The sequence below is a fragment of the Leopardus geoffroyi genome, chromosome E2 (genome assembly GCF_018350155.1).
Source record: "Leopardus geoffroyi isolate Oge1 chromosome E2, O.geoffroyi_Oge1_pat1.0, whole genome shotgun sequence".
NCBI lineage: Eukaryota > Metazoa > Chordata > Mammalia > Carnivora > Felidae > Leopardus > Leopardus geoffroyi.
This window is the reverse complement of record NC_059335.1, coordinates 11,142,087-11,168,244: the sequence shown is the minus strand read 5'-3', so window position 1 is coordinate 11,168,244 and position 26,158 is coordinate 11,142,087. Positions and strand designations below refer to the sequence as shown.

The 26,158-nt window shown below is 53.0% G+C and overlaps 2 protein-coding genes across 6 annotated transcripts in view; both read right to left on the bottom strand.

Moving 5' to 3' along the window:
* The window catches only part of OPA3 (outer mitochondrial membrane lipid metabolism regulator OPA3), a 74,675-nt gene extending 60,544 nt beyond the window's left edge, over positions 1–14,131 (bottom strand). The window contains exon 1 of one of the 2 annotated variants that reach the window (XM_045440878.1): positions 12,401–14,131. In XM_045440878.1, coding sequence (XP_045296834.1) covers positions 12,401–12,542 — 142 coding nt within the window. In that variant the 5' untranslated portion in view covers positions 12,543–14,131. The remainder of the gene's footprint in view (positions 1–12,400) is intronic. The other variant, XM_045440877.1, reaches the window with a different exon arrangement.
* A 1,554-nt stretch (positions 14,132–15,685) lies between these two features.
* GPR4 (G protein-coupled receptor 4) lies at positions 15,686–25,659 on the bottom strand. Of its 4 annotated transcripts, XM_045440866.1 has the most exons (3): positions 20,800–21,345; positions 20,296–20,461; positions 15,686–18,685 (listed from the first exon to the last, which is right to left on the bottom strand). In XM_045440866.1, the coding sequence occupies exon 3, from the start codon at positions 17,671–17,673 to the stop codon at positions 16,585–16,587; it is 1,089 nt and encodes a 362-aa protein (XP_045296822.1). In that variant the 5' UTR covers positions 17,674–18,685; positions 20,296–20,461; positions 20,800–21,345; the 3' UTR covers positions 15,686–16,584. The 4 variants fall into 4 exon arrangements, with proteins under 4 accessions (XP_045296822.1, XP_045296819.1, XP_045296821.1 ...); XM_045440863.1 differs by lacking the exons at positions 20,296–20,461; positions 20,800–21,345 and adding an exon at positions 25,531–25,659; XM_045440865.1 differs by lacking the exon at positions 20,296–20,461.
* Positions 25,660–26,158: the final 499 nt, after the last annotated feature.

The following is a 26,158-nucleotide window of genomic DNA, read 5'->3' as shown; positions in this document are numbered from 1 at the left end:
GAAACTCTTTTTTTTTTTAATGTTTTATTTATTTTTGAGAGAGACAGAGTATGAGCGGGGGAAGGGCAGACAGAGAGGGAGACAGAATCCGAGGAAGGCTCCAGGCTCTGAGCTGTCAGCACAGAGCCTGACGGGGGGCTCGAACTCGTGAACCCCGTGTGAGATCGTGACCTGAGCCGAAGTCAGACGTTTAACTGACTGAGCCATCCAGGTGCCCCGGAACTGTTTTAGATCTTGGAAGCTGGTTATATAGGTACATGCATTTATTAGTGCTAATTAAACTACACATTTCAGATCTGTACACTGCGTTTACAGAGACAGTATTAACAAAGAACATGCAAAAACTAAAATAATGAAACGTAAGAGGAGGAGTTTGGGAGGCCAGGGGCTGATTTCTTATTCTGTATTGCCCCAGGGGACTTGTTTCTTTCTCTCTCTGAGACATTTCCCTACTCATAAAACCAGAATGATCATATAAACTCCCTAATAAAGTGGCTAATATCATTTGTTGAGATCACAGAAAGCATAATAAATGAAAACTGCTATTGGTTAAGAAATTATTATAAAGAGTAAATAGCTTCGAGCCGGTCCCTGCCCTGGACGCCCTTCCCTGGATGTGTTCCAGCCAGCTGAAAGCCCACCCCAACACTGCTCCAGGGGATACGGGATTTGTGGTGCCTCAAGCGGGGCGGCACCTTCCTCCCACGGACTGACCCCATCCTCTACCACTGCCTCTGGGGCCCGCAGGGACGCACACTGCACCTGTCACCGGAGGAAACACGCCTGGCTCTGTCTACCAAGCGACTGGGGGAATCCCACCTCCCCAACACGGGGTCCAAAGGATTCAGTAGTGGTGAACCCTGCCCTTCAGACTGGCCAATCAGACTGCCTTCCTCGGACTGCGGTGATTGGCTCAAGGATGGGGGTGTGACCGAACCTGAACCACCGATTCAGCCTGGGAATTTGGGCGGAACTGCTGGGAAGAAGGACCTCTCTGCACCCCTGGAGTCACCAGGCAGGTGATTAATAGCCTCAGATGTCGGCTCCCAGAGAGCAGGGATTTTTGTCTGCTTGGTCGACTGCTGAGTTAGTCAAACCTCCTAGAATAGTTCCTGGCGTACAGCAGGTACAAGGCAAAGATTTGTTGAGTGAGCTATACAAGCCTGTCCTTGTCCCAGAAAACAATCCCACCTCTAGATCCCACCGATGCCTCGAGAGACCACCTCAGCTTAGTACAGACGGCGCCTGGGAGTGTCAGAGGCACAAGGGAAGCAGCTAATAAAGGGACTAAGAGTGCTCTAGGGATGCCATCTGGAGTCGGCTGGTCCCGAATTCAAGTCCTGCCTCTGCTACTTACTTGCTGTGGGACCTTGGGCACGTTTCTCAACCTCTCCGCATCTCCATTTCCTCTTTCTCTTCCTGGCTAGCAGGGAAGCTGGTGCATTCAAGTCTTGTGCATGAACTGACATCAGGTTACTGAGCAGCTCTGCTCAGTTTCTTCATCCACTAAGGTAGTGTTCATGTTTAAGCTTTAGTGCTCGTGATAAGTAATGCTATTTTACATTATTCTTTCTTTTTTAAGATTTTTGTTTTGTTTTCAAGTAACCTCTACACCCAACGTGGGGCTTGAACTCACAACCCCAAGATCAAGGGTCGCGTGCTCTACCAACTGAGCCAGCCAGGTGCCCCTACTTTATATTCTTCTTCTTTTTTTTTTTAGAATGAGATTTTGTGTTCTACTTTATTTATTTATTTTTGTATATTTCTTTTTGAAGAGGGGAGGGGCAGAGAGAGAGAGACAGAGGATCTGAAGCAGGCTCTGAGCTGTCAGCACAGAGCCCGACGCAGGGCTCGAACTCATGGGACTGTGAGATCATGACCTGAGCCAAAGTCAGACGCTTAACCGACTGAGCCACCCAGGTGCCCCTATGTTATTCTTTACTGTCTTATTAACAATATCTTCTCCGGGCGCCTGGGTGGCTCAGTCGGTTAAGCGGCCGACTTCGGCTCAGGTCATGATCTCACGGTCCGTGAGTTCGAGCCCCGCGTCCGGCTCGGTGCTGACAGTTCAGAGCCTGGATCTGCTTCCGATTCTGTGTCTCTCTCTCTCTCTGACCCTCCCCCGTTCATGCACTGTCTCTCTCTCAAAAATAAATAAATATTAAAAAAAATTTAAAAAAACAACAACAATAAATTCTCCTGCCATTAGAGTCTAGAAGTGATACTCACCCCCCACTCCCCTCCCATATAGCACGTGGTGGTATGTGACTGGATTCTGGCCAATCTGCAGTGAGGGAAGTCTTCTGGGGGCTTCTGGGCAAAGACTTCTCTACTTGAAGAACACGCTCTCATTTCCCAGCCCCACCCCCCATCCCTCATACAAACATACATTCTCTCTCTCTGTCTCTCTCTGTCCCTTGGACACTGCCATACAAAGGCATGATGTCTGGAGCTCCAGCAGCCCTTTGAAGCCTTGAGGAGAGTTACTGCCTGAACACAAAGATGGTATTGATGGAAAGAGTCCTCAGGTCCCTCATAACATCACCAAGCCACCAACCCAACCACAGAGCCACCTTCCTCCACCAACAACAAACAGCCTTCTGATTTCGGCTTAATTAAGGTTTACTGGCTGGGTTTTCAATTAATCACAGATGAGAGGCAACTAATTTGTATCTGGTTCTTTCTCTCAGGATAAGCATGTATTACTTTTGTAAATTTAGTAAGTCGCTCCAGAAAACTTCGAAGGAAAAAACAAGCAAACCCTAAAACGCAAAAGTAACCAAAAGTGTGATTCCATTAAAACAGAGAGATAATAATGGCAGCACATTCAGCACGGAGTCTGGGGCACACTAAGCCCTTAGCGGAGGGGAGCTGCCGCGGGTATGTGAGCAGCAAACGCAAGACCGAGGTGGGTTTGGCAGCCGAAGGATAGCTTAGTACAGAGGGGGAGCGAGGGGGCTCCTGAGGTGGGGCGCCTGGGTGGCTCAGCCGGTTAGGTATCCGACTTCAGCTCGGGTCATGATCTTGCAGTTAGTGGGTTCGGGCCCCACGTCGGGCTCTGTGCTGACAGCTCAGAGCCTGGAGCCTGCTTCGGATTCTGTGTCTCCCTCCGTCTCTGCCTCTCCCCCGCTCACGCTCGGTCTCTCAAAAATACATAAATGTTAAAAAACTGTTTAAAAGGGGGCTCCCGAGGAAATCACCAGCTATATGGGGGCTTAGGGGTCTGAAGTGGGGCCAACTGGAGCTGGAGAGCAGGAAAAGAGGAGAAGCCAAGAAGCTGGAAGCGGGGTAAGACTCCAGTGAGGGGCAGAGGCACATCCTGGGGGGCGGAGACATCAGGATAGGCCTCTCAGGAAATGACTAGAGAGGCTCAAGGAGGGGTGAACAAAGAGTAGGTAAGGTTTCTTTGGGGCATAGGAAGAAAATGTCGGGACTTCTGGTCATGTTTATGTTTTGAAGGAGGAGGAGGGAAGAGGGAGGAAGGAAAAGGAAGAGTAACAAGATGAAGGAAGGGGAGGAGGAAAAGGAGAAGAAATTGGGCTTTCCTAGGCGTAGACAGCTAGAGGAGCTACCCTCTCAGCAGGCAGGTGCCATCAGCAACCCCGGATGCTGAAAGGGTGACACAGGCGCCCTCTCCTGTCCACTCAGCGTATTGCAGCCCGGGCAAATGGATTCCCGGGGATATTCCCAGGTTGCAAATCAACCAGCCCTCACAAAACGGCTTCTTAAAAAAGACTCCTGCTCAGAAGCCATGGACTAAAAACTTAACAATGTGAGCGCAAGCATAATCCAACAAATGCCTCTGCATAGGAAGGGTGGGGCTGAAAGATGAGCAGTGGGATTAAATAGAGCTGACAGCACACTTCTCTCGTTTGGCTCTCTGTGTTTCTGTTAGGTCTTTGCCAGCTCTGACCGCCCCACACAAAGAATGTCAAAACTACACTCTCACAGAGAGTTTCCAAACGTATTTAACAACGCCTGTATAAGAAAATATTTTTAGCAAGAGGGAAAATATTTTTAGCAAGAGGAAAAATATTTGGGGGGGGGCATGAATAAACTAAACATTTTTATTTTGCTTTTTATTTTTTTAATGTTTATTTATTTGGGGGGATGCCAGTGCAAAGGGGTCAGGGGCAGAGAGACAGAGAGACAGAGAGAGAGAGAGAGGGGGGATCCAAACAGGCTCCACGCTAACAGCAGCGAGCCCAAGTGGGGCTGTAACTCACAAACAGCGAGATCATGACCAGAGCCGAAGTTGGACGCTCAACCAATGGGCCACCCAGGTGTCCCTAAAAATTTTATTTTTTTAATATTAATTTCACACTTTCCAACTTTTTAACATTTTTACGTGCACACAGTATATGTTCACAGTATTATATGTCAGCACTATGCATGACTAGGTAACTGCACACACACACACACACACACACACACACACACACACGAGGAGAACGTGCAACATGTTTCCTTAACGGGACAGCATAATAAAAGCGGCATCTGGAGGTCACCAGTAGCAGCCTGGCTGTCATGCAACATAACTCATGTGGTGCTCTGGAGATTATAAATAGACCCCAGGGAAGTGATTTTCAAATGTTCTCTCGCACAGGAGGATCCTCTCTGGACAGTGTTAACAACAAAAATGTCCAGCCCTTCCTTCCCCAGATGGACCCACTCAGGACGTGCAGGTGGCACTCCTGGGCAGCTAAGGGGAGCACCCCCACCACTCTTTTCCCTTGAGATGTCTTTCGGCACACCAGTCCTCTCGGCAGCTGTGTTGAATCCGGCGTTTGTTTAGTGCGTGCATTGAATTCTGAACGTCCGCTGTATGGGTCACTTCTCAAAGCTCTATTTGGCTCTTTTTCCAACTGCCTGGTAATTTCTGATGGCACTCATGTTTTCACATCCCTCCTAATGCGTCCCTTTCATATACAAACACAGGTATTCTACATCCACATCTGATCGTTCTGATATCCGCAATGTTTCCAGATCTCGCTCGTGGTGCCTGTTTCTCCACACAGTACGTAACTTTTTATCAGATGTGCCAGGACGCCACCTGAAGGGATTCTCCAGGGCTCAGGCAGAAAGGGGACTCCTCCAGGGAGGGCTCGTTTGTCCTTGTCAGGCGCACACAGCCTGGGTTCATTCTCAGCTTGCTGTTTCCAGGGCCTTTCAAGGAGTATAATTCAGGCCCCAAACCCACATGAGGGACCATCAGTGGCCACAAATTCTCACAGGAGACTTTTTAAAATCTCCCTCGGGGCGCCTGGGTGGCTCAGTCGGTTGGGCGGCCGACTTCGGCTCAGGTCATGATCTCGAGGTCCGTGAGTTCCAGCCCCGGGTCGGGCTCTGTGCTGACAGCTCAGAGCCTGGAGCCTGTTTCGGATTCTGTGTCTCCCTCTCTCTGACCCTCCCCCATTCATGCTCTGTCTCTCTCTCTATCTCAAAAATAAATAAACGTTTAAAAAAAATTAAAAAAAAAAATTAAATCTCCCTCTAGCCCTAAGGCTGTGCCTTCCTCTGCAGGGTGGGTTTTTCCTAGTTCACCCTTTCCCTCAAGGTACCCCTTTCCTGGGATCTGGTTCTGCACAAGCTGGTCCCCTGCCCAGAGTTCCCATAGGATAGCTCCTGTCCCCAGGGCCACGGGACTCTGTCAATGTCCCCAGAGTATAAGGCGGCTTCAGAACTTACTCCCCTCCTTGGCTCCTTGCTCTGGGAGGAGTCCATTTCCTTCCTTGCAAGTACCCCATGCATTTCAAAGAATGCTTTAAACATTCTGTGAAGCATTAGGTAGTAGGAGGCCCTCTCCTGAGCCACACAGCCCTCTCTCTATTTGACTCACTTTTCGTTACTCAGATAACTCTGATCCCAGCTCCTAACCAGACACACATAATAACTGCTCCGTGCTAGTTAGAAACGTGCAGGGGAAAGCCCAGATCCTTCTGCCCGAGGTAAGCCTGTGAGAGCTGGCTGAGGAAGGGGGATCACTACCATCGCGAGGCAGGAAGTCCTGACCGTTCTGTTCGGCTACGACAGCGGGCCAGGAGCGCACAGTGAGAAGGATCCCACCAGAAGGCTTAGCATTAGGATGATGATGATGATGGCGACGGGAAAAACAGTAATACACTCGACAAACGTTTATGCAGTGCTTAAGGGCCAGGCACTGTTGAATGCTCTGTGGATATGAACTCATGGCACCGCTGTAACAATACAACATACAGACAACAAAACTGAGGCCCAGAGAAGCTAAATAACTTGCCAGGGGTCACAAAGAAAGCGGCAGAACTGGGACTCACCCACAGGCAGCCCAGCTGCAGAGGACGGGTGCTTGGTCACTGAGCCACACTGCTATTTATTGAACTTAGAACGTGCCAGGCTTTTGCTAGGGGTGTTCCTGCATGCAGCAGACCCTCCCCATCAGACCTACGAGGTAAGGAGTCTGAAACACATCTCAGGAGGCTGAACTCAAGGTGTCGGCAGGGGAGAGTACCTTTCCTTGCCTCTTTCAGCTTCTAGAGACTGCCTGCATGTCTTGGCTCACGGCCCCTCCTCCGTGTTCAAGACCAGCAAGGCAGCATATTCAAATCGTTCCCTCTCCCGTCTCCCTCTTTCACCTAGTAAGGACCCTTATGATTACACTGGCACACCTGGATGATGCAGGACCCTCTCTCCCTGTCCCCACACCCTTGATTTCAATCACACCTGTAAAGTCCCCTCTGTCACGGAAGTTAACCCATTCGACAGGTTCCTGGGATTAGGATGTGGACATCTTTAGGGGACAATTATCCCGCCTACTGTGAGTAGTAAGCCAGGAAAAATGACCAGTATTTTAGGAATAAACACAAACAAACCGGGATTTTCCCACTGCCCAGGGACGCCCCGCGGCCCCCCCCAGAAGTGTCAGCAGAACACTTTGCAAGAGTGCTCCCAACATGCCTGGCATCACCAATCACCAAACGTACGTATCTCGACCTCTCCCTCACCCCACCGCAGAAATCTTTGCTTAAAAAGATCCTTGGGGCACCTGGGTGGCTCAGCCACTTAAGTGACCGACTTCGGCTCAGGTCATGATCTCACGGTTCGTGGGTTTGAGCCCCGCGTCGTCGGGCTCTGTGCTGACAGCTCAGAGCCTGCAGCCTACTTCGGATTCTGTGTCTCCCTCTCTCTCTGCCCCTCCCCTGCTCACGCCCTGTCTCTCTTTCTCTCGAAAATAAACAAACATTTAAAAAAAAAAATTTTTTTTTTTAATATAAATAAATAAATAAAAAGATCCTTGCTAGCAGACAGTCTTTCCTTTGCTGTCCTGCCCTCTGCTCCTGTGCAGTGTATTCAATAAACCTCTATCTCCTCTGTTCCACTTGTGTGAACTCTTTCATCGCTGGTGCTGCTGGCCTCCACCCAACCGGGTTGCCCCACATTTGCTGGCCCTCATGGGAACCCTCTGCCATCCGGATTTTCCAGGAATTTCTTGGGACATTCCCTCGTGGACCGATTCTACCCTCCTTGGGGAACTGACTGACGGTCAAGGTTACTCCTCGGTGAGGATCCGAAGCCCCAGGGGGAACCAGCCACGCTGCCCTTGCCCGAAAGGGTGAGGGATTTCCCCTTTTGCCCTTCAGAGGGATCCTTCCCTCCATCTCCTTTCTCTCTTTGGCCCTTCGGCAGCCTAACCCTAGTGCTCCTCAGACAACTGAAGATCTCTGGCCAGGGTGGCTCCCGCGTGTGGTCGGAACGTCCGAGGGATGACAGGTTGGACTGTCCGCGCCAATGAGGGCAAAAGACCCCTTTCCTCTGCTCTCCCGCTCCCCGAGGCCTCCGGTCCCAACGACCAGCACAACTGCAGTGGCACCTCATCCAGGGCAAATCCACACACATTATGGGCTGGTGGGGACCCGTCTCTGACCCGGGCTGACTTCAGCCACCTTGCTTCTTTTGGGTCCCCCCCTTTTTTTCCTTTGTTCCTGTGGATCCGGCCACCATCTTGATCTATGGCAAAAGCATGTTGCTACACGTCTGAGTGAATCCAACAATTCCATGTACAAGGCACGGTTCAACAAGGATTCCGGCTCATACCATTGGAGGGTCCCCTCCCCCTAAATCCCGTGGACCTGGCCACCGAGGAATTTCACTCCAATCGCCTATCAGCATGTTAATCTAATATCGTGCTCTGGTCCATAACGGCACAGAACCCCTGATGGGCCGACAAGTGTAGGCAGGGACGGCGCCCCCCAACCCCGCTTCAGCTTGAAGCAGCTACTGAGGATGAGGCCTCTCCCCTAAATGCCAAAGACCTGTCATTGTGGATCTGTCAGCGGGGAATGGAGAGGCCGCTTTTAGGCAATGGGCTTGAGCAATGGAAAAGCGAGTAAGTGAAAAGGGCCCGCAGGGAGGACCAGACTGAATGCACACAGGCTCACGAGGTGACCCACCTCAGAACATCCACAGGCCCCAGCTGACCGATGGGCACCCGTATCGAAAAAGGGAAATTCCATACCTTCCCATACCTCCTCCCTCTCCCCCCTTAGCTACAGCCCCCGACCACTGCCGCGGAGCAGATGGTCTCTCTTTTGCTGCTCCCTTACAGTGTGTCCGATAAACTTCTATCTCCCCAAGTAAGTAAAAAAATAATAAAGTAAAAAGATCCTTGCCTCCCCAACATAGCGTATCATCGATGACTTATGCTTCTTGTATTTACTGTTCTTTCCTCAGAAGTACATATCTACCGCTCCAGCCTCCGTTGTGAGAACACAGCCAGGCCCACCCTGCCGAGTCCAAAGCATCTCAGCCAAAGGCGCAGATGCTGGATGTGCTGGTCAGCGCCCGGAGGCCTGACCCAGGAGAACGCACAGCTGCCACAGGATCTGGAAAATTCTGCTCACACAGGCTGGGGGCCACGGCAAGGGGAAAACAGCAAAGGGAAAATACCAAACGACATGATTTTTAGAGTGTAAATATAGAAGAAGTCCGTGTACTCTAACACCTAATAGCACCTCTAACTAAATCTATCCCAAGCTGAATTCCTGGTCTTTTCTGTCCAACCTGCCCCCTCTTGCAGTCATGTGACACCCAATCCAGGGGAAATCGTGCCAGCGCCGCCTTCCAAACAAATCTACTGGGTATTCATTACTAAGGGGAAGAGGAAAGGTTCTTTTAGTGGTCACCACCTTAACCAAGGGATCCAAGTTACCATCACAAATGACGGAACAAACAGACATCAGGAGCCCCCTGAGGTGATGTCCTTAGGGCACACTGTAATGTCTGTGGTGTTCTTGCCAAAGATGCTCAGTGTGAATCAAATCAGAGGAAGCAATCAGAAAACTCCAGACTGTGAGGCACTCTGGGACAACTGGCTTGGATTCTTCCAAATGTCAACGTCATGAAAAAAGGAAAGAAAGAAAGAAAGAAAGAAAGAAAGAAAGAAAGAAAGAAAGAAAGAAAGAAAAAGAAAGAGAAAAGAATGCCATTATAGAGCAGGATCAGCAAACTTTTTCTGAAAAGGCCACAGCGTAAATATTTTAGACCTGTGGGCCCTACAACCCAACTCTGCAGCCACAGGCAATATGCAAAGTGTGGCTGTGTGCCAATAAAACTTTATTTACAAAGACAGGCAGTGGGCTGGATTGCTAAACCACGTCGTAGATTAAAGGATACTAAGGAGGCATGACAATCAGGCGCAGTGCGTGATCCTTGAGCAGACCCTAGATTAAAAATAATAATAAACCACTAAAAAGGACGTTTTGGGGATAACTGGAGAAATCAGAAAATGAGCTATGTATTAAACATTAGCTATATATTAAGTAATATTGCTATCAATATCATTGTTATCAATGTTAAATTTGTGACATCGGTGCTGCGTTATATACGAGAATGTCTTTGTTGTTAGGAAACTCAGACTACAATATTTATGTCCGCCAACTTATTTTCAAATTGTTTAGAAAAAGAAGTGTGTGTATACATATGCACACGCATATATATATGAGAGCAAAACAAGGCAAACTTGTGGAAAGCTAGTAACTGATGAACTAGGTGATAAAGGGTATATAACTGATGATCATACCATTCTTCCTTTTTATCTTAAATAACTTAAGCTTTTTGTTTTGTAAGTGTATTTCTTTATTTTCAGTGATCTCTACACCCAACACGGAAGGACTCACAATCCTGAGATCAGCATCTGAAGCACCAGCCAGGTGTCCCTACACCATTCTCTCTTTCAACTGCTCTGCGGGTTTGACATTTTTAAAGTGTTTTTGTTTTCTTTTTAATTTATTTTTGAGGGAGAGAGACAGAGCGTGAGCGGGGGAGGGGCAGAGAGAGAGGGAGACAACAGAATCCGAAGCAGGCTGCAGGCTCTGAGCGGGCAGCACAGAGCCCGACACGGGGCTCGAACCCACAAACTGTGAGATCACGACCTGAGCAGAAGTCGGACGGCCAACCCATTAAGCCACCCGGGCGCCCCTGGGTTTGCCAGGTGAAAAAACACCTCCAGAAACGGAGTCCTCCTCCCCACTCACCTTCTACCTAGAGTACTGTGGTCAACTCCTCCCTGCAGCCACCTTTACCCTAAGATTGCCAAAAGGCTCCTGTTAAAATATAACTCAGATCCTGTCCCTCCTTTGCTGATACCTTCCAGGGAGTCCCACCCACTCAAAAGGAAAACCAAAGCACTGCAGTGGCCCACGGGCCCTGAGCAACTTGCCCCCACCTTTCCACCCTCAGTTTCCTCTCTACCCTGTCTCTTTGCTCAGCCACACTGGCTTCCTCGCTGCTTGTCAGACGTATCAGGCAAACTCTCACCTCAGGGCCTTTGCAAGTGCAGGAATGTTCTTTCTCCAGATACCTGAACTGCCTGCTCCCTCCTCTCCCCATATTCTCACTGAGGTCTCCCTGCTGCCCTCTCTAAACTTACAGCCGTTCCCCCAGACAGTTCTCCTTTTGCAGCCCTGATGCTTCCTCCCAGAGTAAGTACTGCTATCTACTAGAATTCATAGTTTGGGGCGCCTGGGTGGCGCAGTCGGTTAAGCGTCCGACTTCAGCCAGGTCACGATCTCGCGGTCTGTGAGTTCGAGCCCCGCGTCGGGCTCTGGGCTGATGGCTCAGAGCCTGGAGCCTGTTTCCGATTCTGTGTCTCCCTCTCTCTCTGCCCCTCCCCCGTTCATGCTCTGTCTCTCTCTGTCCCAAAAATAAATAAACGTTGAAAAAAATATATATATTTAGAATTCATAGTTTAACTACTCATTTTATGATCTGGCTCCCCCTGCCCCCGCCCCAAGAACGCAAAATCCCCAAGGCCAAGATTCTGTGCCTCTTCTTCGTTTCTGTATCCATAACATCTACACAACCCGCCTTTTCTCAGTACCACAGACTGACTTAACATTTTACAGCCATTTACTCCTCACAACAGAAGTGTTCTTGACAGCGTAAATGAACACGTAGCGTACCCACAAAATGGGAATCATTTTGTGAGGATTTAATGCCAGGAGGCCTGTGAAGTGCTCAGCATAGAGCCTGGCACAAAGTGAGTGCCCATTAAATGTTGCTATTATATAATGCCCACTGCACACAAGACTGAAGCTCTGAGTGACCTGGCCAGGAAGGCGTGGGGCCCAGATTAGAAGCGATGTCAGTCTGACCCAAGAAGCCACTTCCTAAACCACGGTGCTAAGACACAGTGTTGGGGAGAAAGGCAGTGGGAGAACCCAGAAACTAGCGCTGGGAATCCTGAGGGCAGGATTTTTTTAAGTCCTGACTCTGGCCCAAACTCCCATGTGTGACCTCGGCAATTCCCTTCTGGTCTCGAGGCCTCAATGTTCTCTGCTGTAAACTGGGGGAGTCATTTCCCTTCCCTGACATGGGGATGTAACAGTGCGAGGGTCAAATGAGAGAAGTGATAGGGGAGCACTCTGGTAGCTGTGAAACCCGACGCTTTTCCATTCTAAGATCTGCACCTCTGGCACAGGCCTCACAAAACACCAAAGCACCAAGAATTCTAGGCCCTGGAAAGCAAACTTTAGGTACCCAAACTTATAAGGACGGCCTGGCAAACGACCCGATCAAGTCTCTCCTTGGCCCCGCCCCTAGTTCCTCTCAGTCCCAGAATGTCCCGCCCATATTACTACTGCCCCCTACACTATGGGCTCGTCTAGACGTCAGTCTTCACGTGCTCTCTTCCTCTATTGGCTGATATTCCCAACACGGGCGAGGGCGCCCTGCCCTGCCCCCTGCCCCACGGCCGTTCTTACTATTGGGCTACCCGCATGCCCCTCTTCCAAGAACCCTCCTTATTGGCTGTAGAGCTTTGCCGGTTCGGGCTGTGATTGGTTGGAAACAGAAGTCCATCCCCTGAGCAACCACCAGAGAGGGGTTGGAGAATGGAAAGGTTGGAGAGATGTGGGGTCAAACTCACGCTGAGCGGGCGGGAGGCAGATATAGGTCTTGAAGAACTCGCTTCGGCGGGCGGCCTCCTTAATGCGGTTGGCAAGCGGCTTGCTGACCTGCCGAATTCCCAGGTATAGCAGCTTCGCCATAGGGAACGCGCCTACCACCATCTTGGCGGTCGCACGGGGCACGCGCAACCTTGCGGACTGGGCGGGGCGCCTCCGATCTCTCCCTCCTCCCCCGCCCGTTCGTCTCCGTGCGTGCGTGCGTACGTGCGTACGCTCGGGGAGGGGGCACTGCAGGGGCGCCCCCTGATGTCACCGCGTCGACGCTGACGCTTGACGTCCGATCGTTGAATATGCAAATAAAAAGCGGAAGTGAGGCGGGTCAGGGGGCGGAGCCGTTAAACCGCTGCTCGCGGGAGCGTGGTTGGGTTCCCACGCCCGCTTTGGCTGTTGTCACCGTGTTCTTTCGTGACGTCTTGTACTTAGGTGGCTTCCCCGCTTAAAGGAGTCTCTTAATTAGTCCTGATTAGGGCTAATGAGTCCCAAATGCACTTTCCCCGCAGGTTAGAGCCCTCACTGGGAATAAGAAAAAACCGACCATGAAGTCATACAGACCTGGGTTGGGATCCCAGTTCCGCCCTTTGCTTGCTTGTGATGTTAGGCGAATGACGTAACCTTTCTGGGCATCAGTATTCCCGTCTACAAAAGGGGACTTACCTTGTTAGGTAGTTGTAAGGCTTGCCTGCGAATCTTGAATGTCAAAACAGTGAGTGAGCCGTGATAAGTGGTTAGAAGGTGCCAGTCACCGCCCTCGATACACAGCCCTTAATGCTATACAGGTATTAACATTATTATTGCTAACTCCAGCCTGAGGGTGCATTCCATTTCCAGAAATAGCTAATCCAACCCTTTCCTAAGTGACTGAGGCACGGAGTCGGGGCGGGGGGCTAGCAGAGGTCTCTCAGCCAGCAGAAGGGGGATAGCCCAGCGTCTTGGCTAAAGACCCACACCCTTCTCAAGCAGCCCCACTTCCTCCATTGGTGGGCGAGGGTCCCCAGGGAGCTGGCTCAAGAAGGAGTTTAAGGACATGTCCCAGACTGTCCTCCTTTACCCAGCAGGGAGCAAAATCATATAAACAAGGTCAGGGAGGGGTTGAGAGAAATTTCTGGATGACGGAGTCTTGATGGGTAATTAAGAGATTCTAGGAGAGAGAGGGGAGGGCAGAGGAGTGGTGTGTAGGAGGAAGCGGCCCTTCAGAAGGCAGAATCAGAGCAATCGGGGCTTTGGGGGGGGGGGGGGGAGACTCGGGGCTTTCCTCGGCATCCACTCAGACTCCTTTCGTGTCCTTTGTCAAATCCCTGAGACAGATGGACCTCCTTATCTCCATCTGTAATAATGATGGCACGGACATGTGTGAACCCGGTTATTCTAAAAAAGTAAAAATGCCAAGACTCCATAAAAACTACCCTTCTGGACTGAAGGTGTGACAGAACTTGGGGCCTATTCAAGGTCAATTATCTACTTGGAACTAAACCCCTCCCCAATTTACAGACTGGCCAACTGAAGCCAGAGGAAGAAAAGGATTTATCCAAAGTTCCAGGGGTAATCAGATTGGAGCTAAGTCCCAGAATGGATTTCTGGGTCCCAGCCAGGTCTTCTCCTTATTCCTGGGATGTTAGTCTGAGGCCCAGAGACCTATTCAGGGGCTGAGGTCCCCCATGATGGGTTTAGGAAACTTCCAAACCCTACATGACTTTTTTTTTTATTTTTAAAATGATTTTTTTTTCAATGTTTATTTATTTTGGGGACAGAGAGAGACAGAGCATGAACGGGGGAGGGGCAGAGAGAGAGGGAGACACAGAATCAGAAACAGGCTCCAGGCTCTGGGCCATCAGCCCAGAGCCTGATGCGGGGCTCGAACTCCCGGACTGCGAGATCGTGACCTGGCTGAAGTCGGACGCTTAACCGACTGCGCCACCCAGGCGCCCCCCTACATGACTTTTTTGTTTATTTCACGGCTGTTTCCTCAGCTCCTAGAACAGTGGCTGGCACACAGTAGGTGCTCAATAAATATTTACTGAATAAACGGGAATGAGCATTTGGTGGAGGGGCAGAGGGCAGGCTGTCATCTGATTCTCCCAGGAGACTGTGTTCCAGAAAGTTCTGGCCCCTTATATGTCCATCCCAGTAGCTTTATGGCTTTGGTGTGGGAAAGTTATGAGGCCCCGTAAATCCCAGGCTTCCCTCATTTTCTCTCCGCACCCAACAAAGCCCCAACTTCCTGCATATCAGTTAACCCCCGTCCTGCAAAACCATTTTCCTCATGGAATCTGTTTTTTTTTTTTTTTTTTTCTCATTCCCCCCCTCCCTCCTCTTCCCTTCTCTGGGAAGGGTTTCCAGGAACCTCTTCTGGGGCAAGGGTGTGTGTGTGTGTGTGTGTGTGTGTGTGTGTGTGTGTGTGTGATGGAGATCTTCACATTGCATCAGGAGCTTGGAGCCTGTTACACATCCATTGGGAGGAAGAGACAGAAGTGACCTATCAGAAAGGGCAAGGCCTGTCCAGAGCTGGGTGCTCCCTCCTACTCTCCAGCGTGGTCATGGAAGGATGGCCATTCCTCGTGGCCCCCGAGGGCCGGGAGAGGGAGGGCGACACCATCCACCAAGGCAGGCCGCCTTGACCACCCTGGGGCCTGGGAACAGAAGCAGAGATGGAGAGGCGAGAGAGAGCCCAGGATAACCCCAACATTGACTCACCAGATGTGTGACCCTGGCCTAGTCATTTGGCCTCTCCAGTGACCGGCCTGGAACAGGGCCTGGGATCATTCCCAGAGGTCCTTCTAGTTCAGGCCCCATGGTCACCCTTTTCTCAGGATGGGCAAGGGGCTGGTGTTACACGATCCCACAAGGCCCTGCGCTCCTGCTTCCATCATTTGGAAGCCTTCCTTCAAAATAAATCCCAAAGCTGACCGCTGTTCCTTGCTCACCACGCCCCCCCCCACCCCGTTAAGCTGCCAGCACAGCCTCTCCTGCCTGAAACTACGGCAGTCACCTATCACTGGCCTCCCATACTGGTTCCCACTCAGTAGCCAGCAGGATCCTGTTCACACTTAAGTCAAATCCTATCCCTCCTCTGCTAAGAACCCTCCTGTGGCTTCCCCACTGACAGCCACGTGGCTGACCCCCCACACCTGCACGTCTTAGCTGGAATGTCGCTTTCCGGTGAGCCCTCCCCTGACCTCCTGCTCTAGATCAGACTTCTCCGTCCCCTCAGTCGGCTGTATTTTTCCCCAGTACACTTACCAGTTCCAAACATTGTATTTATTTTTATTTACTTGTTTACCGTGAGCCCCATGAGGGTGGGGCCTGGGCTGATTTGGTCACCCTTGTGTTCCCAGCCCCAGCCAGCACAGGGCTGGGCAGAGAGTAGATATAAATAAATCTCTGTTGAACAAATGAATAAATACCCTTCTCTTGTCCTGAGCCCCTTCCCAAGCTTGCCCTGCTCGCCACTCCTCCAGCCAGTCTGCCCCGATTGCCCTTCCCTTAGGTTCTGAAAGTCTCCCTGGCCCTCAGTCCTGACTTGGAGAACACGGTTTATCTAGAAACTCACACGTGTTCTTTGTGCCCTCACTCCCTTATGTGACCAGGGGCTTCCCAAGGGCAAAGATGTTCACTCTGCACTCAGTGAATTTCTTCTTCCGTCTCCTTCAGTCACAAAAATTCTACCTCCTTGTTGGAAATATCCTTTTTTCTCTTTTGCTCTTTACCTTCTGGAGACCAAACATTTGACTTCATTTACCTTGTCCCCTCCTCCAGGAAGCCCTCCCTGACTCACAGACTGGGTCCCATGTCCTTTGGGCTCCCTGTCTGAGCCCCACCCAGTCAGGATCATCACTGTCTGGGGGCAGGTCTGTCTCCCCCATGGGAGTGTGGGCGAGTGAAGGAGGGCCAGCGGTGTTCTTGGTCACCACTGTGTCACAAGTACCACCCAGCGCAGCGCCAGGCACAGATTAAACTGAAGGAGGTCACGGTGGATGATGATGGACCAGTGACCCACCAACCTCACCGTTTTCCTATTTTCTTACACTCTTCCGAATGTTAACACAGCCTTATTTACGTACAGTTTGCATACATCAGACCAGGAGGGAAGGGAATGTGGGCTAAGATTTGAGGAGCGGGGAGAGGGAGTTCTGCGCAAGTTGGAGGCTCACTGTGCTGGCGGCAGCATCTTTAGCTGCACCTGGTCCGCCTGGGAGGGTGGAGCTGCCGCCCAGCCAGCTGCCATGGCCTTGGCCATGCTGTTCCTCTTGGAGGTGAGCGGGGTCTCCAGGGTGAGCGACGCGTTGGCCATCTCCTGCGGCTTGTCACTGGCCAGGAAGTGGAGCAGATTGTGCAGGGCCTTGGCCACGTCGCTGCGGGCCCCCTCGTTGACGAGGCAGTAGAGGATGGGGTCGGCCACGCAGTTGAGGCTGGTGAAGGCCAGTGAGCTGTGATACGCTGAGAAGACGCGCTCCTCGAAGCCACAGTCCCACGGGCGGCCCAGGTAGACGGCGCTGCGTGAGAGCAGGAGGACGTGGTAGGGCGCGAAGCAGACCAGCACGATGGCGATGAGGCTGAGGGCCAGCCGCTTGATCTTGGCCTTCTCCTGGCGCTCGGTGGACACGCTGCCCCGCACGGCCCGCAGGATGCCGCGGTAGGACAGCAGCATGAGCGCCCACGGGAAGAGGAAGCCCACAAAGACCCGGTAGAGGTTCATCCAGGCCACCCAGCCCTCCATGGGGAACTTCTCAAAGCAGAAGGTGTGGTTGTAGCGGTCACGGAAGAGCTCGTCGTGGAACAGGGGTGCCGAGTTGGCCCCCAGCTCCGTGGCCCAGACCACAGAGCTCACGGCCACGGCCGTCTTGACGCGGCGCAGGCGGGCAAACCGCAGCGGGTGGGCCACAGCCAGGTACCGGTCCACGGAGATGCAGCACAGGAAGGCGATGCTGATGTAGATGTTGGTGTAGAAGATGAACCCGAAGAGCTTGCAGGAGCCGGGGCCGTGGATCCAGTTGTCGTGGTGCAGGAAGTAGTCGACCCACAGCGGCAGCGTGCAGATGTACAGCAGGTCGGCGATGCTCAGGTTCATCAGGTACACGCCCAGCTCGTTGCGCTGCCGCACCTGGCGGTAGGCCGCCCACAGGGCCAGGCAGTTGGTGGGCAGGCCCACCCCGATGACGAAGATGTAGAGGGACGGCGGGAAGAGGTGGTCCACGCGCGAGTCCACGTGGCAGCCCTCCCACGTGCGGTTGCCCATCCTCGGCACTGGGGCTCCCGAGGCACTTCCCCTGGCCCACGGGGGCTGTGGGGCCACGGGGGGCGGGAGGCCATCGGGCCCCCTGAGCCCCCTCCTTGGGGGCTCAGGGGAACATGGCGGGAGGTAGTCCACGGGGAAGAGACGAGGGTGACCGTGAGTTGTGGGCCAGCCTGGGCGGGGAAGGGTAGAGCTGGAGAGGGAAAAGTCGGAGGAAGGACAGAATTAGGACAGGAAGGAGGCTTGGGGGAGGGGGGGGCGGGATTATAAAAGCTTTGTCTTGTCAAGGGGGTGTCTACAGACCCAGTCAGAGTGTAAATGAGGGAATACTGGGGTACGGGTGGTGGTAAGAGGAAGATATTTGTCTGGGGCGCCTGGGGGGGCTCCGTCAGTTAAGCGTCCGACTTGGGCTCAGGTCATGATCTCAGTTTGTGAGTTCAAGCCCTGCGTGGGGCTCCGTGCTGACAGCTCGGAGCCTGGAGCCTGCTTTGGATTCTGTGTATGTCTCTCTCTCTCTCTCTCTCTCTCTCTCTTGGATTCTGTGTATGTCTCTCTCTCTCCCTCTCTCAAAAATAAATAAACATTAAAAAAAATGTATAAAAAGGGAGATATTTGGAGAGATCGGAGAAAGTAAGTGTGGCTGTGTGGAAATGGCGAAATATGCAAGATACTTTGAGACAGGACAGACCGCAGTCAGGGAGTGTTGAGAAGGCCAGGCAAGGCCATTCAGGGTGCCGACGCTTCCCGGGACCCCAGTGTGAAATAAGGAAATAAGCAAGGTAGCCAGCAAAGAGAAGAGCGTGGAAAAGCAGGAGCCCTCGGTCCGGGGAATGTGGGAAGGGTTTTTAAGAAACAGGAAGGAGGTAAGTAAGGGCTATACAAAGGAGGGTTACAGATGGAGTGAGGAACTTGAGGGGGGCAGGGGAGGGACTCCTGGCTTGATCTTCTGTGCGACCCAAGCAGCAAGCTGGGGGGAGGTGGCCCACCTCACACAGCAAAGCTGACTTAACAGCACCTGTAGGGAGAGAGGTCTGCAGTGAGGGGAGTCAGGGACACCCCCTTCTCCCCACACCCCTTGCCATAACCTCTGGGCTGTAAGAGGGTGGACGTCCTCCTGCAAGAGAGTGGCGATGCCCAATTGAGCCTCTTTCTAAGCAATGGATCTCTAAAAGTGCAGGTCTGGGGATCCAGATATATTTTCCCGGACAGATAATAAAATAAAGACCCAACTCAGATTTTCAAACTTCCTTCCAGGGAACTGTGTAAAATGCACCACTGTGGTATCATGCTTTGGGAAATGCTAACTCTGTCATTTCACAGACAGGGACGTGGGGCCCAGAAAGACCGGTCGCTCCCCCCAAGGATACACAGCAAGGCCATGCTGGTGGCTGGGACCCGTCTTCCGCTACGAACCCAGGGCACCCCAATGTTGACAGTGATAATAACGGATAATAACAGATAGTTTATTGAGGCCCACCCCGCAGCAGACCCTGTCCTAAGCGCTTTTACGGGTATTAATTCATGACATTTTCAAGAACCCTACGAGGAAAATACGGCTATCCTTTCTATTTGACAAACTGAGGCACAGAGCCGTTCAGAGACCTGTCCAAGGTGCTGATGATGAAAGAGTAACAATCTCGGCTCTCACCCTTTTTCTCCAGCCTGTGATCCTGTTTCCACCCAAGAGTAACCGGACCTGGACAGAAAGGGGCCCTCGGCTGGATAGTGGGGGCTGGGAACCATGGCTGCTCTGGACCGGGGAAGGGGAAGGGGAAGGGACACGAGCTGCTGGATGTGATCACATTCGGACACCAAGGGGAAGCCCTGGAAGCAGGGCCGGCAAACCTCCCTCGGGGACTGCTTCCCTCATTGCCTCTCCCCTGCCCTAACTTTCCTGAGTGTGAATCCTGGGCCTGTCTATCCCTTGGGGAGACCTGCAGACACAGGGCAAAGGACAGTCATGGACCACCCCCTGACCATTGTCAGCCCCAGAGGGAAGGAGAGTGAAGTCCTGAATCAGCGGCATCTTCGGAAGTCACTCTATCCAGAGCTTTGCACAGAGTTGGATTTTTTCTTAAATTTTTTGACGTTTTATTTTACTTTTTGAGAGACAGAGTGTACGCAAGGGAAGGGCCGACAGAGAGGGAGACACAGAATCCAAGGCAGGCTTCAGGCTCTGAGCCGTCAGCACAGAGCCTGATGGGGGCTCGAACTCCCGAACCGTGAGATTATGACCTGAGCTGAAGTCGAATGCTCAACCGACTGAGCCACCCAGGTGCCCCCAGAGTTAGTTTTTTAAGCTGTGAAAGCATCGTCATCATCATTATTATTATTATTATTATTATTATTATTATTAATCTTTTTAAACAAGATCTTAACGGGAAACCCATCTAAGACAGTGAAAAGCTGCTCGGCGTGCCCAGTGAAATGAGGTGGGATGAGGGGAGCCACCTTTGAAGGGTCCCCAGGACGCACTTAGAAAACCATATTGGTTGGGTCAATTGGACATATGGGGAAACCGAGGCCCAGACAGGGGAAGGGATGAGCCCAAAGTCATACATCGGGTTCTTGGGAACCTCCCAGATGCCTCAGCATCTTTCCATGGGAAAGTCCTCTTGGCCCTACCTCCACCATAAATCCTGAATCCATTTATTCTCTCGGAAACCCCTGCCACTGTCCGCCATGCACTATCATCACTGCTTGCTCGGACCGTTGCAGTAGCTCCTCACTGCTTTCCAGGCTGCCATTGTGGCTTCCTTCAACTCGTTTCCCACAGGGCAGCCACAAAGGTCTTTTAAACATGGAAATCACTCCTCAGGTGACTTCTATGCTTGAAACCGCAGCACCCCCCCACCCCCAGTGCCTTCCCAGTGGCTTTAGGGTAAAATGCAAACGGCTTGCCCCAGGTGACAAGGCACTGCCGGACTTTCTCCCCCGCCTCTCCTCCCCCATCTCAGCAAGCTCAAGGCCCATGGCCTTCTTTTCAGCCTCAAAATCTTTGCTCTTTCTCAGATCTTCTTAGGACGAAGCTCCCTCACCTCCTTCACTTCCACGGGGAGGCCCTCCCCACCCAGAGTCCCACCCCCCCACACACACCACCCCCACCCCGGGGCGCTCTCTTCACATCACCTAGTATCTTGTTCACATCTCTCTGCGGGTCTGAGGTGGACATTCCAGGAGGGCGGAGACCAGGTGTTGACTCCTGTATCCCAGCACCCAGGACAGGCCCAGCATATAGTAGACACTCAATAAATGACTGTGGCTTGAAGGAACAGGCATAGGTCAGCCCATCCCGTGATGCAAGAGAGGCAACACAACCCTCCTCCTCCCCCCTCCCCCACCCGCCCCCAACAAGTTCAAAGAAGTCCCTGTGGGGGGTCCCAGGGAAAGAGGTTGGAAGGGAAAAAGTGAAAAGGGCAGGATCTATCCGCTACATAATTGACTTTGAAAGGTCAGGGCTGAGTCCTGTTTAGTAAGCCCTACCCCCTGTGGGGTCCTCGGCAGCCAAGCGGCTGCCCCCACCCCAGACTCACAGGCAGAGGTTCCTGGATCCTGTGGACAAAGGAGAGAGCTTGCTCCTGGCTGGAACAGCAATCCGGTCCCTTTGAATCTTCCCCACCCAGACCCAGTCCCTCAAAACACCCCCCCTCTCTCTGCTCTCAGCCTCCCCTTCTCTCTGACCCTTGGTCTCCTCCTCTCTCCCCTTCTTTCTCTCCCTCTTTTTGTAACATTGAGAAAATGCCTTCTTTTTTCAGAGTCTCAGTTCTTCTGTATAAAGGTGGGGGGGGGGAGGGCAGAACTTTTATATTCGTCACATCGCAGACACGAAAATCCTTGGTAGAACATCATAACATCTACAAAATGTGCAGCATTTGAACAATTATTATTCCATGGATGAGACAGAGGAACCACAGCTGGGAGTTCCTTCTGTCCCACCCACTCAAGACCCCCCTGGATTCAGCTGGGGTGGGTACACAGGCATGAGACTTCTTTCCGGAAGCCAGAGGAAATACACTTCTCATTGCTAATTTCCTCAAGGGGGAACCAGTTGAGCGCTCATCCCATCCTCCTCCCTTCCCTCCTCAACCCACCTGCTTCCTGGGGATTCTGAGCATGGGGGAGGGGCATTCAGCCCTCTCTTCTCCCCACCTGAGATCTGCCCACCATCAAGCCCTCAAAAGCACAGGACCAGAAACTCTTAGAATTCTGCAGTGCAACTGCTCTATATGCCCCAGCTGGGGGTGCAAGGCTATTTCTGGCGCCTTCCTGGTACACATGGGGAAACTGAGGCCCCGCGCAGCAAGCCGGTTGTCCGCGTCCTATGATGTGTCAGAACTGGGCCGATCTCCTATCTTCTTTAACCAAAGAGCTTCCCCTCCCCTGAATGTTTCCTCTCCTCACTCCCTGGGTTCCTGTAATTTTTCTCAAGTCGTTCTGGGGTTCTCAGCCCCCTTGGAGAATCCGCTAAAAGGCACAAGGATTTTCTCAGCGCAAAAAAGCAAGTGACCACAGCGTCCTTTGTGCCCCTTCATCAACTGCCTCCCTTGCCCAGCCTCCTGGGGTCAAGACCCTGCTAGCCCCTCCCCCAGAAGGGCAAGGAGGAGAGATAAACCCAAGTGTGGAGAGATAGTGAGGGGGCAGGAAGGACTGGTCAGACCCCGGCCTCCACTTTATGCCTCAGCTGCTCAAACCAGATAAGTCCCTGGGCCCCACCAGCCACCCCTAAATCCAGCAACACTAAAGGACTGAGAGGGTTGAGGACACAAGACTAAGATGGGATGCAGCCCTCACCCCCCCACCCACCCACCCACCCCCGCCACCCTCGGGGTTCACTCACCAGCCTTGTCCTAGAAGCCACCAGACTGCCCCCCTTCCCTCCTTTGCAGGCTCCGGCTTACCACCCCCTTGGCAGTCCCGGGGGACCGGCCAGCTCCGGTCTGCTCATGAGGGGACGAAATGTGATCACCGCGCCTCGCTCCCCACCTGGTGCCCTGGCGGCCAGGCGGAAACTGGGGGGCAGTCAGGCCACCGTGACCACCTCGCTGGGCCTCAGTTTCCCCATGCCTACCAAAGGGGTCCCCATCACCCCCCACCCCCCACCCCCCACCTCCCACACCGCCCCCAAGGGACGCCAGGGTCCTCCTACCCTACCCCTCTGACAGTCTCCATTCCAGCGTTCTCAAATCCTCGGGATCTATTGTTAGTCTGGTTCATGGTTTACCATTCTATTATTATAACATTCTAGAGCTTTACCTTTCTTCCATTCTATTATTATTATCCTAGCGGCTTTCCATGCCCTTACCCTTTAAGTTTCCAATATTCTAGGAGTCTCACATTCCAAGATTCTAAAGTTCTATTGTTAGAACACTATGATTTTTTTAAAACATTCTACGACTTTCATAATCTATTATTAAACTCTCAGTGATTATTATCTTTGCCCAGCAAACACACGTACGTACTTCCCTTTTCTTTTTTACAGAAATGGGGGGACATACTCTATCTACAGTGAACCCCTTTTCTGTTCCCTTAGCTATTCTGCTTTTTAACATCCCAGCTGCCTGAAATTCTAAGATTGTGCAGAATTCTAAAATACTAGGGATTGATGGGAGGTTGGGGGGGGAGGGGGGGGAGTAAGTGGTCATTTCCCCGTAGCCCCTAATATCTCACTACCTGGGGGGTAGGGGGGGGGCTAATGGGAACCCAGGCTGCTCCCATACCCCTGCCCTGCCGGCCTTCCCCTCATCCCTCCCAGCTCGCTCACACCAGCTGAGTTATTATTTGTCTAGACACAAACCAAATTATAGGCCCTGCCCCGAGGGAGCAGTGGGCTTCATGGGGAGGGTCAGGAGAAGGCGGCGGGAATTAATCCCTGCACCGCCCCCCCCCCCCATTTTCCTCCTCCTCTTCCCTCCTTCTCTCAAACTCCACCCCTTCCATCCAAACCATCTCTTGTCCCTTCTCCCCTCCCCACCACCACGGTTTTAGAAATATTTTCTCTTCTCTCCTTCTCAAACGCTCCCCTCAGGATCCCAGCTATTCATACTCACCCTGGCATTCTTCCCTCCTCACTGTGAACACCTCTTTTCCCAAATTAATCCGACTTACTGGCAGCAAAAGAAGCCGGCTCTCTGGATTCGGGCTTCAGCTGAACCGGAGTCCCAGCCCCCAGCCTGGCACTGACTCACTGTGGGGACTGCTGTTCTTGGGCCCTCAGTTTTCCCATCTGTAAAATGGGTGCTTGGCCTAGCCGCCTCGGTAAGCCCTTCGAGCTCTCTGCTTTGAACTCTGAAAGCTGCCAAGATTCCAACATCATTTTTTTGAAAAAAAAAAAAATTTTTTTTTTAATGTCTATTTTTGAGAGAGACAGAGTGCAGGCGGGGGAGGGGCAGAGAGCGAGGGAGACCCAGAATCCGAAGCAGGCTCCAGGCTCCCGAGCTGTCGGCACAGAGCCCGACGACACGGGGCTCGAACTCACAAGCCTTGAGATCATGACCTGAGCCGAAGTCGGACGCTTAGCCGACTGAGCCACCCAGGCGCCCCAACACTACTGTTTTTTTTGGATTGAAGGATTCATATATCCTGAGGACCTTTGATTTGAAGGTTGTGCAGCCCCAGTCCTCCTGATCCTTCTCACGTCCTGGGCCGTTCCATTCAAAGACTTCACATCCAAGGGTTCTTAATTATGATTCCCAGAGTTCAGGAGCTGCCCATTGTCTCTCTCATTTCCTCCCACTGGGATCCCCCAGAAAGGGAAACCTCCCCATCCTCACCCCAAACCTGAACTTGAGTTCATCTGCAGAGCCAGAGCTTGTGAGGAGCCCTCTTGGAGGGTTCAAGAGGAAGGGGGCTGGTGGTGGGCCCTGGGGTGGGGACCCTGGGGGTGGGGGGTGGCCCCTATCATCTCTGTGCCTGCACACAAATCCCCCAGCGCACATCCTGCCTGAGTCCACAACACACATCGCACGGCCAACAATGCCTCACAGAAATTCCAGAGCTCTCCCTCAGCCTCATCGGGGGTGGTGGGATGTCCAGGGCAAGCAGCGGGGGAGGAGGGAGGGAGGTGGAGGCAGGAAGGAGTTAACGGTGACCTAGCCAAATCCTGGAAGGGAGGAAGTGGGGGAGGAAGTCCACCCCCCAGCCAGGAATTCCTGAAATTGGAGGGTGGGGTGGGTGCGACCTCAGGAGCAGTGGGGTGACTCTCTAAAGGGGGCTCTGGGGTCACGGTGCCATTCAGAGTCCATCAGCCCCAACTGGCAAGCCTGCTTCCCCCCACTCCACTCCCAAGCAGCTCCTAGGCCCAGGGGAAACCCCTGGGATGCACCAGAATTCGGAATGAGGTGACGATGGGGTGACGGTGCCAGCAGAGGGTCTTTAAGATACACAGAGGAAGAGACAGAAATACGAGAGAGAGAGGGAGGGACAGGAAGGGAAAGGGCAAAGAGGTGCACAGAGGCCGGGAGAACCACAGTTGGAGGCAGAGAGCGCCGCTGAGCCTCAGAGGGACAGGGGCAAAGGGAGACAGGGAGAAGGGATACAGAGACGGAGAGACAGAGCCAGAGACCGACGGAGATCCGGCAGAGACACAGAGACATCCAGAGAGGCAGAAGGAGAGGCACGCCGAGAGGGGGAGAGGACCGCAGGTGGGGACCCATCAGAGACGGGCGCCGAGAGGGAGGCCGACCCAGAGACGCGGTCCGCGCGCAGACGGCGGGAACGCCAGCCCCAGAGAGGGGCGGGGACGGGCCGGCGCGGGAGACTGAGGCAGCCGACGCCGGGGCGCAGGGCCCCCGAGGGGCTCGCCGAGGAGCGGCCCCCGGCGGCCGGACGCCCGGCGGGAGCCGGGGAGGGACCGGCGCCTACCTGCGCGGAGCGGCTGGACGGGGCGGGCGGCGCCTCTCTCGGCTGCAGCTGCGTCTGGGCTCGCCCGCGGCGCAGGGACCCGGCGGCGACTCCTCCCGGCCCCGGGCCGCAGCCGCCGGCCGAAGCCCCGCCCCGCCCCGGCCGGCCCCGCCCCCATTAACCCCTCCCCGTCGCCGCCCCTTAACCCCTTTAAGCTTTCACCCCGCTAAAGGCAGGAAACCTCACCTGCTGCCCTAGCGCCCCCAACGCCCCTCCCCCCCCGCGAGTCCCCAGCCTGGAGGCCGGGCCCCCATCTCATTAACCCCGTGTGCTGACCCTCCCTCCAACCCCACACCTCCGACTCGACCGACCCTTCAGACTTTGACCCTCGTTGAGCTGAGCTATTTCCTCCCCTCCCAGGCCCAGTCCTTAACTTTCTGGTCATTGCGTGCCTCCCTTCCCAAGGGACCGCACAAACGAGTGGGGCCAGGGCCACCCCTGGAAGGAGTGCTGCCTCTTGGCTAGCCAGACCTTAGGCTAATGACTCTGTGCCTCAGTTTCCGCTTCTGTCCAAGTGGTCCCTCGCATGGCGAGTGCCATGGGGAATGTCGTTTCGTAGTGTTAACGCTACCAAGTCTATAAAGCATGC

Excerpts from the sequence above, each read along its gene's own strand:
- GPR4 (XM_045440863.1), bottom strand. The coding sequence starts at position 17,673 with ATGGGCAACCGCACGTGGGAGGGCTGCCACGTGGACTCGCGCGTGGAC.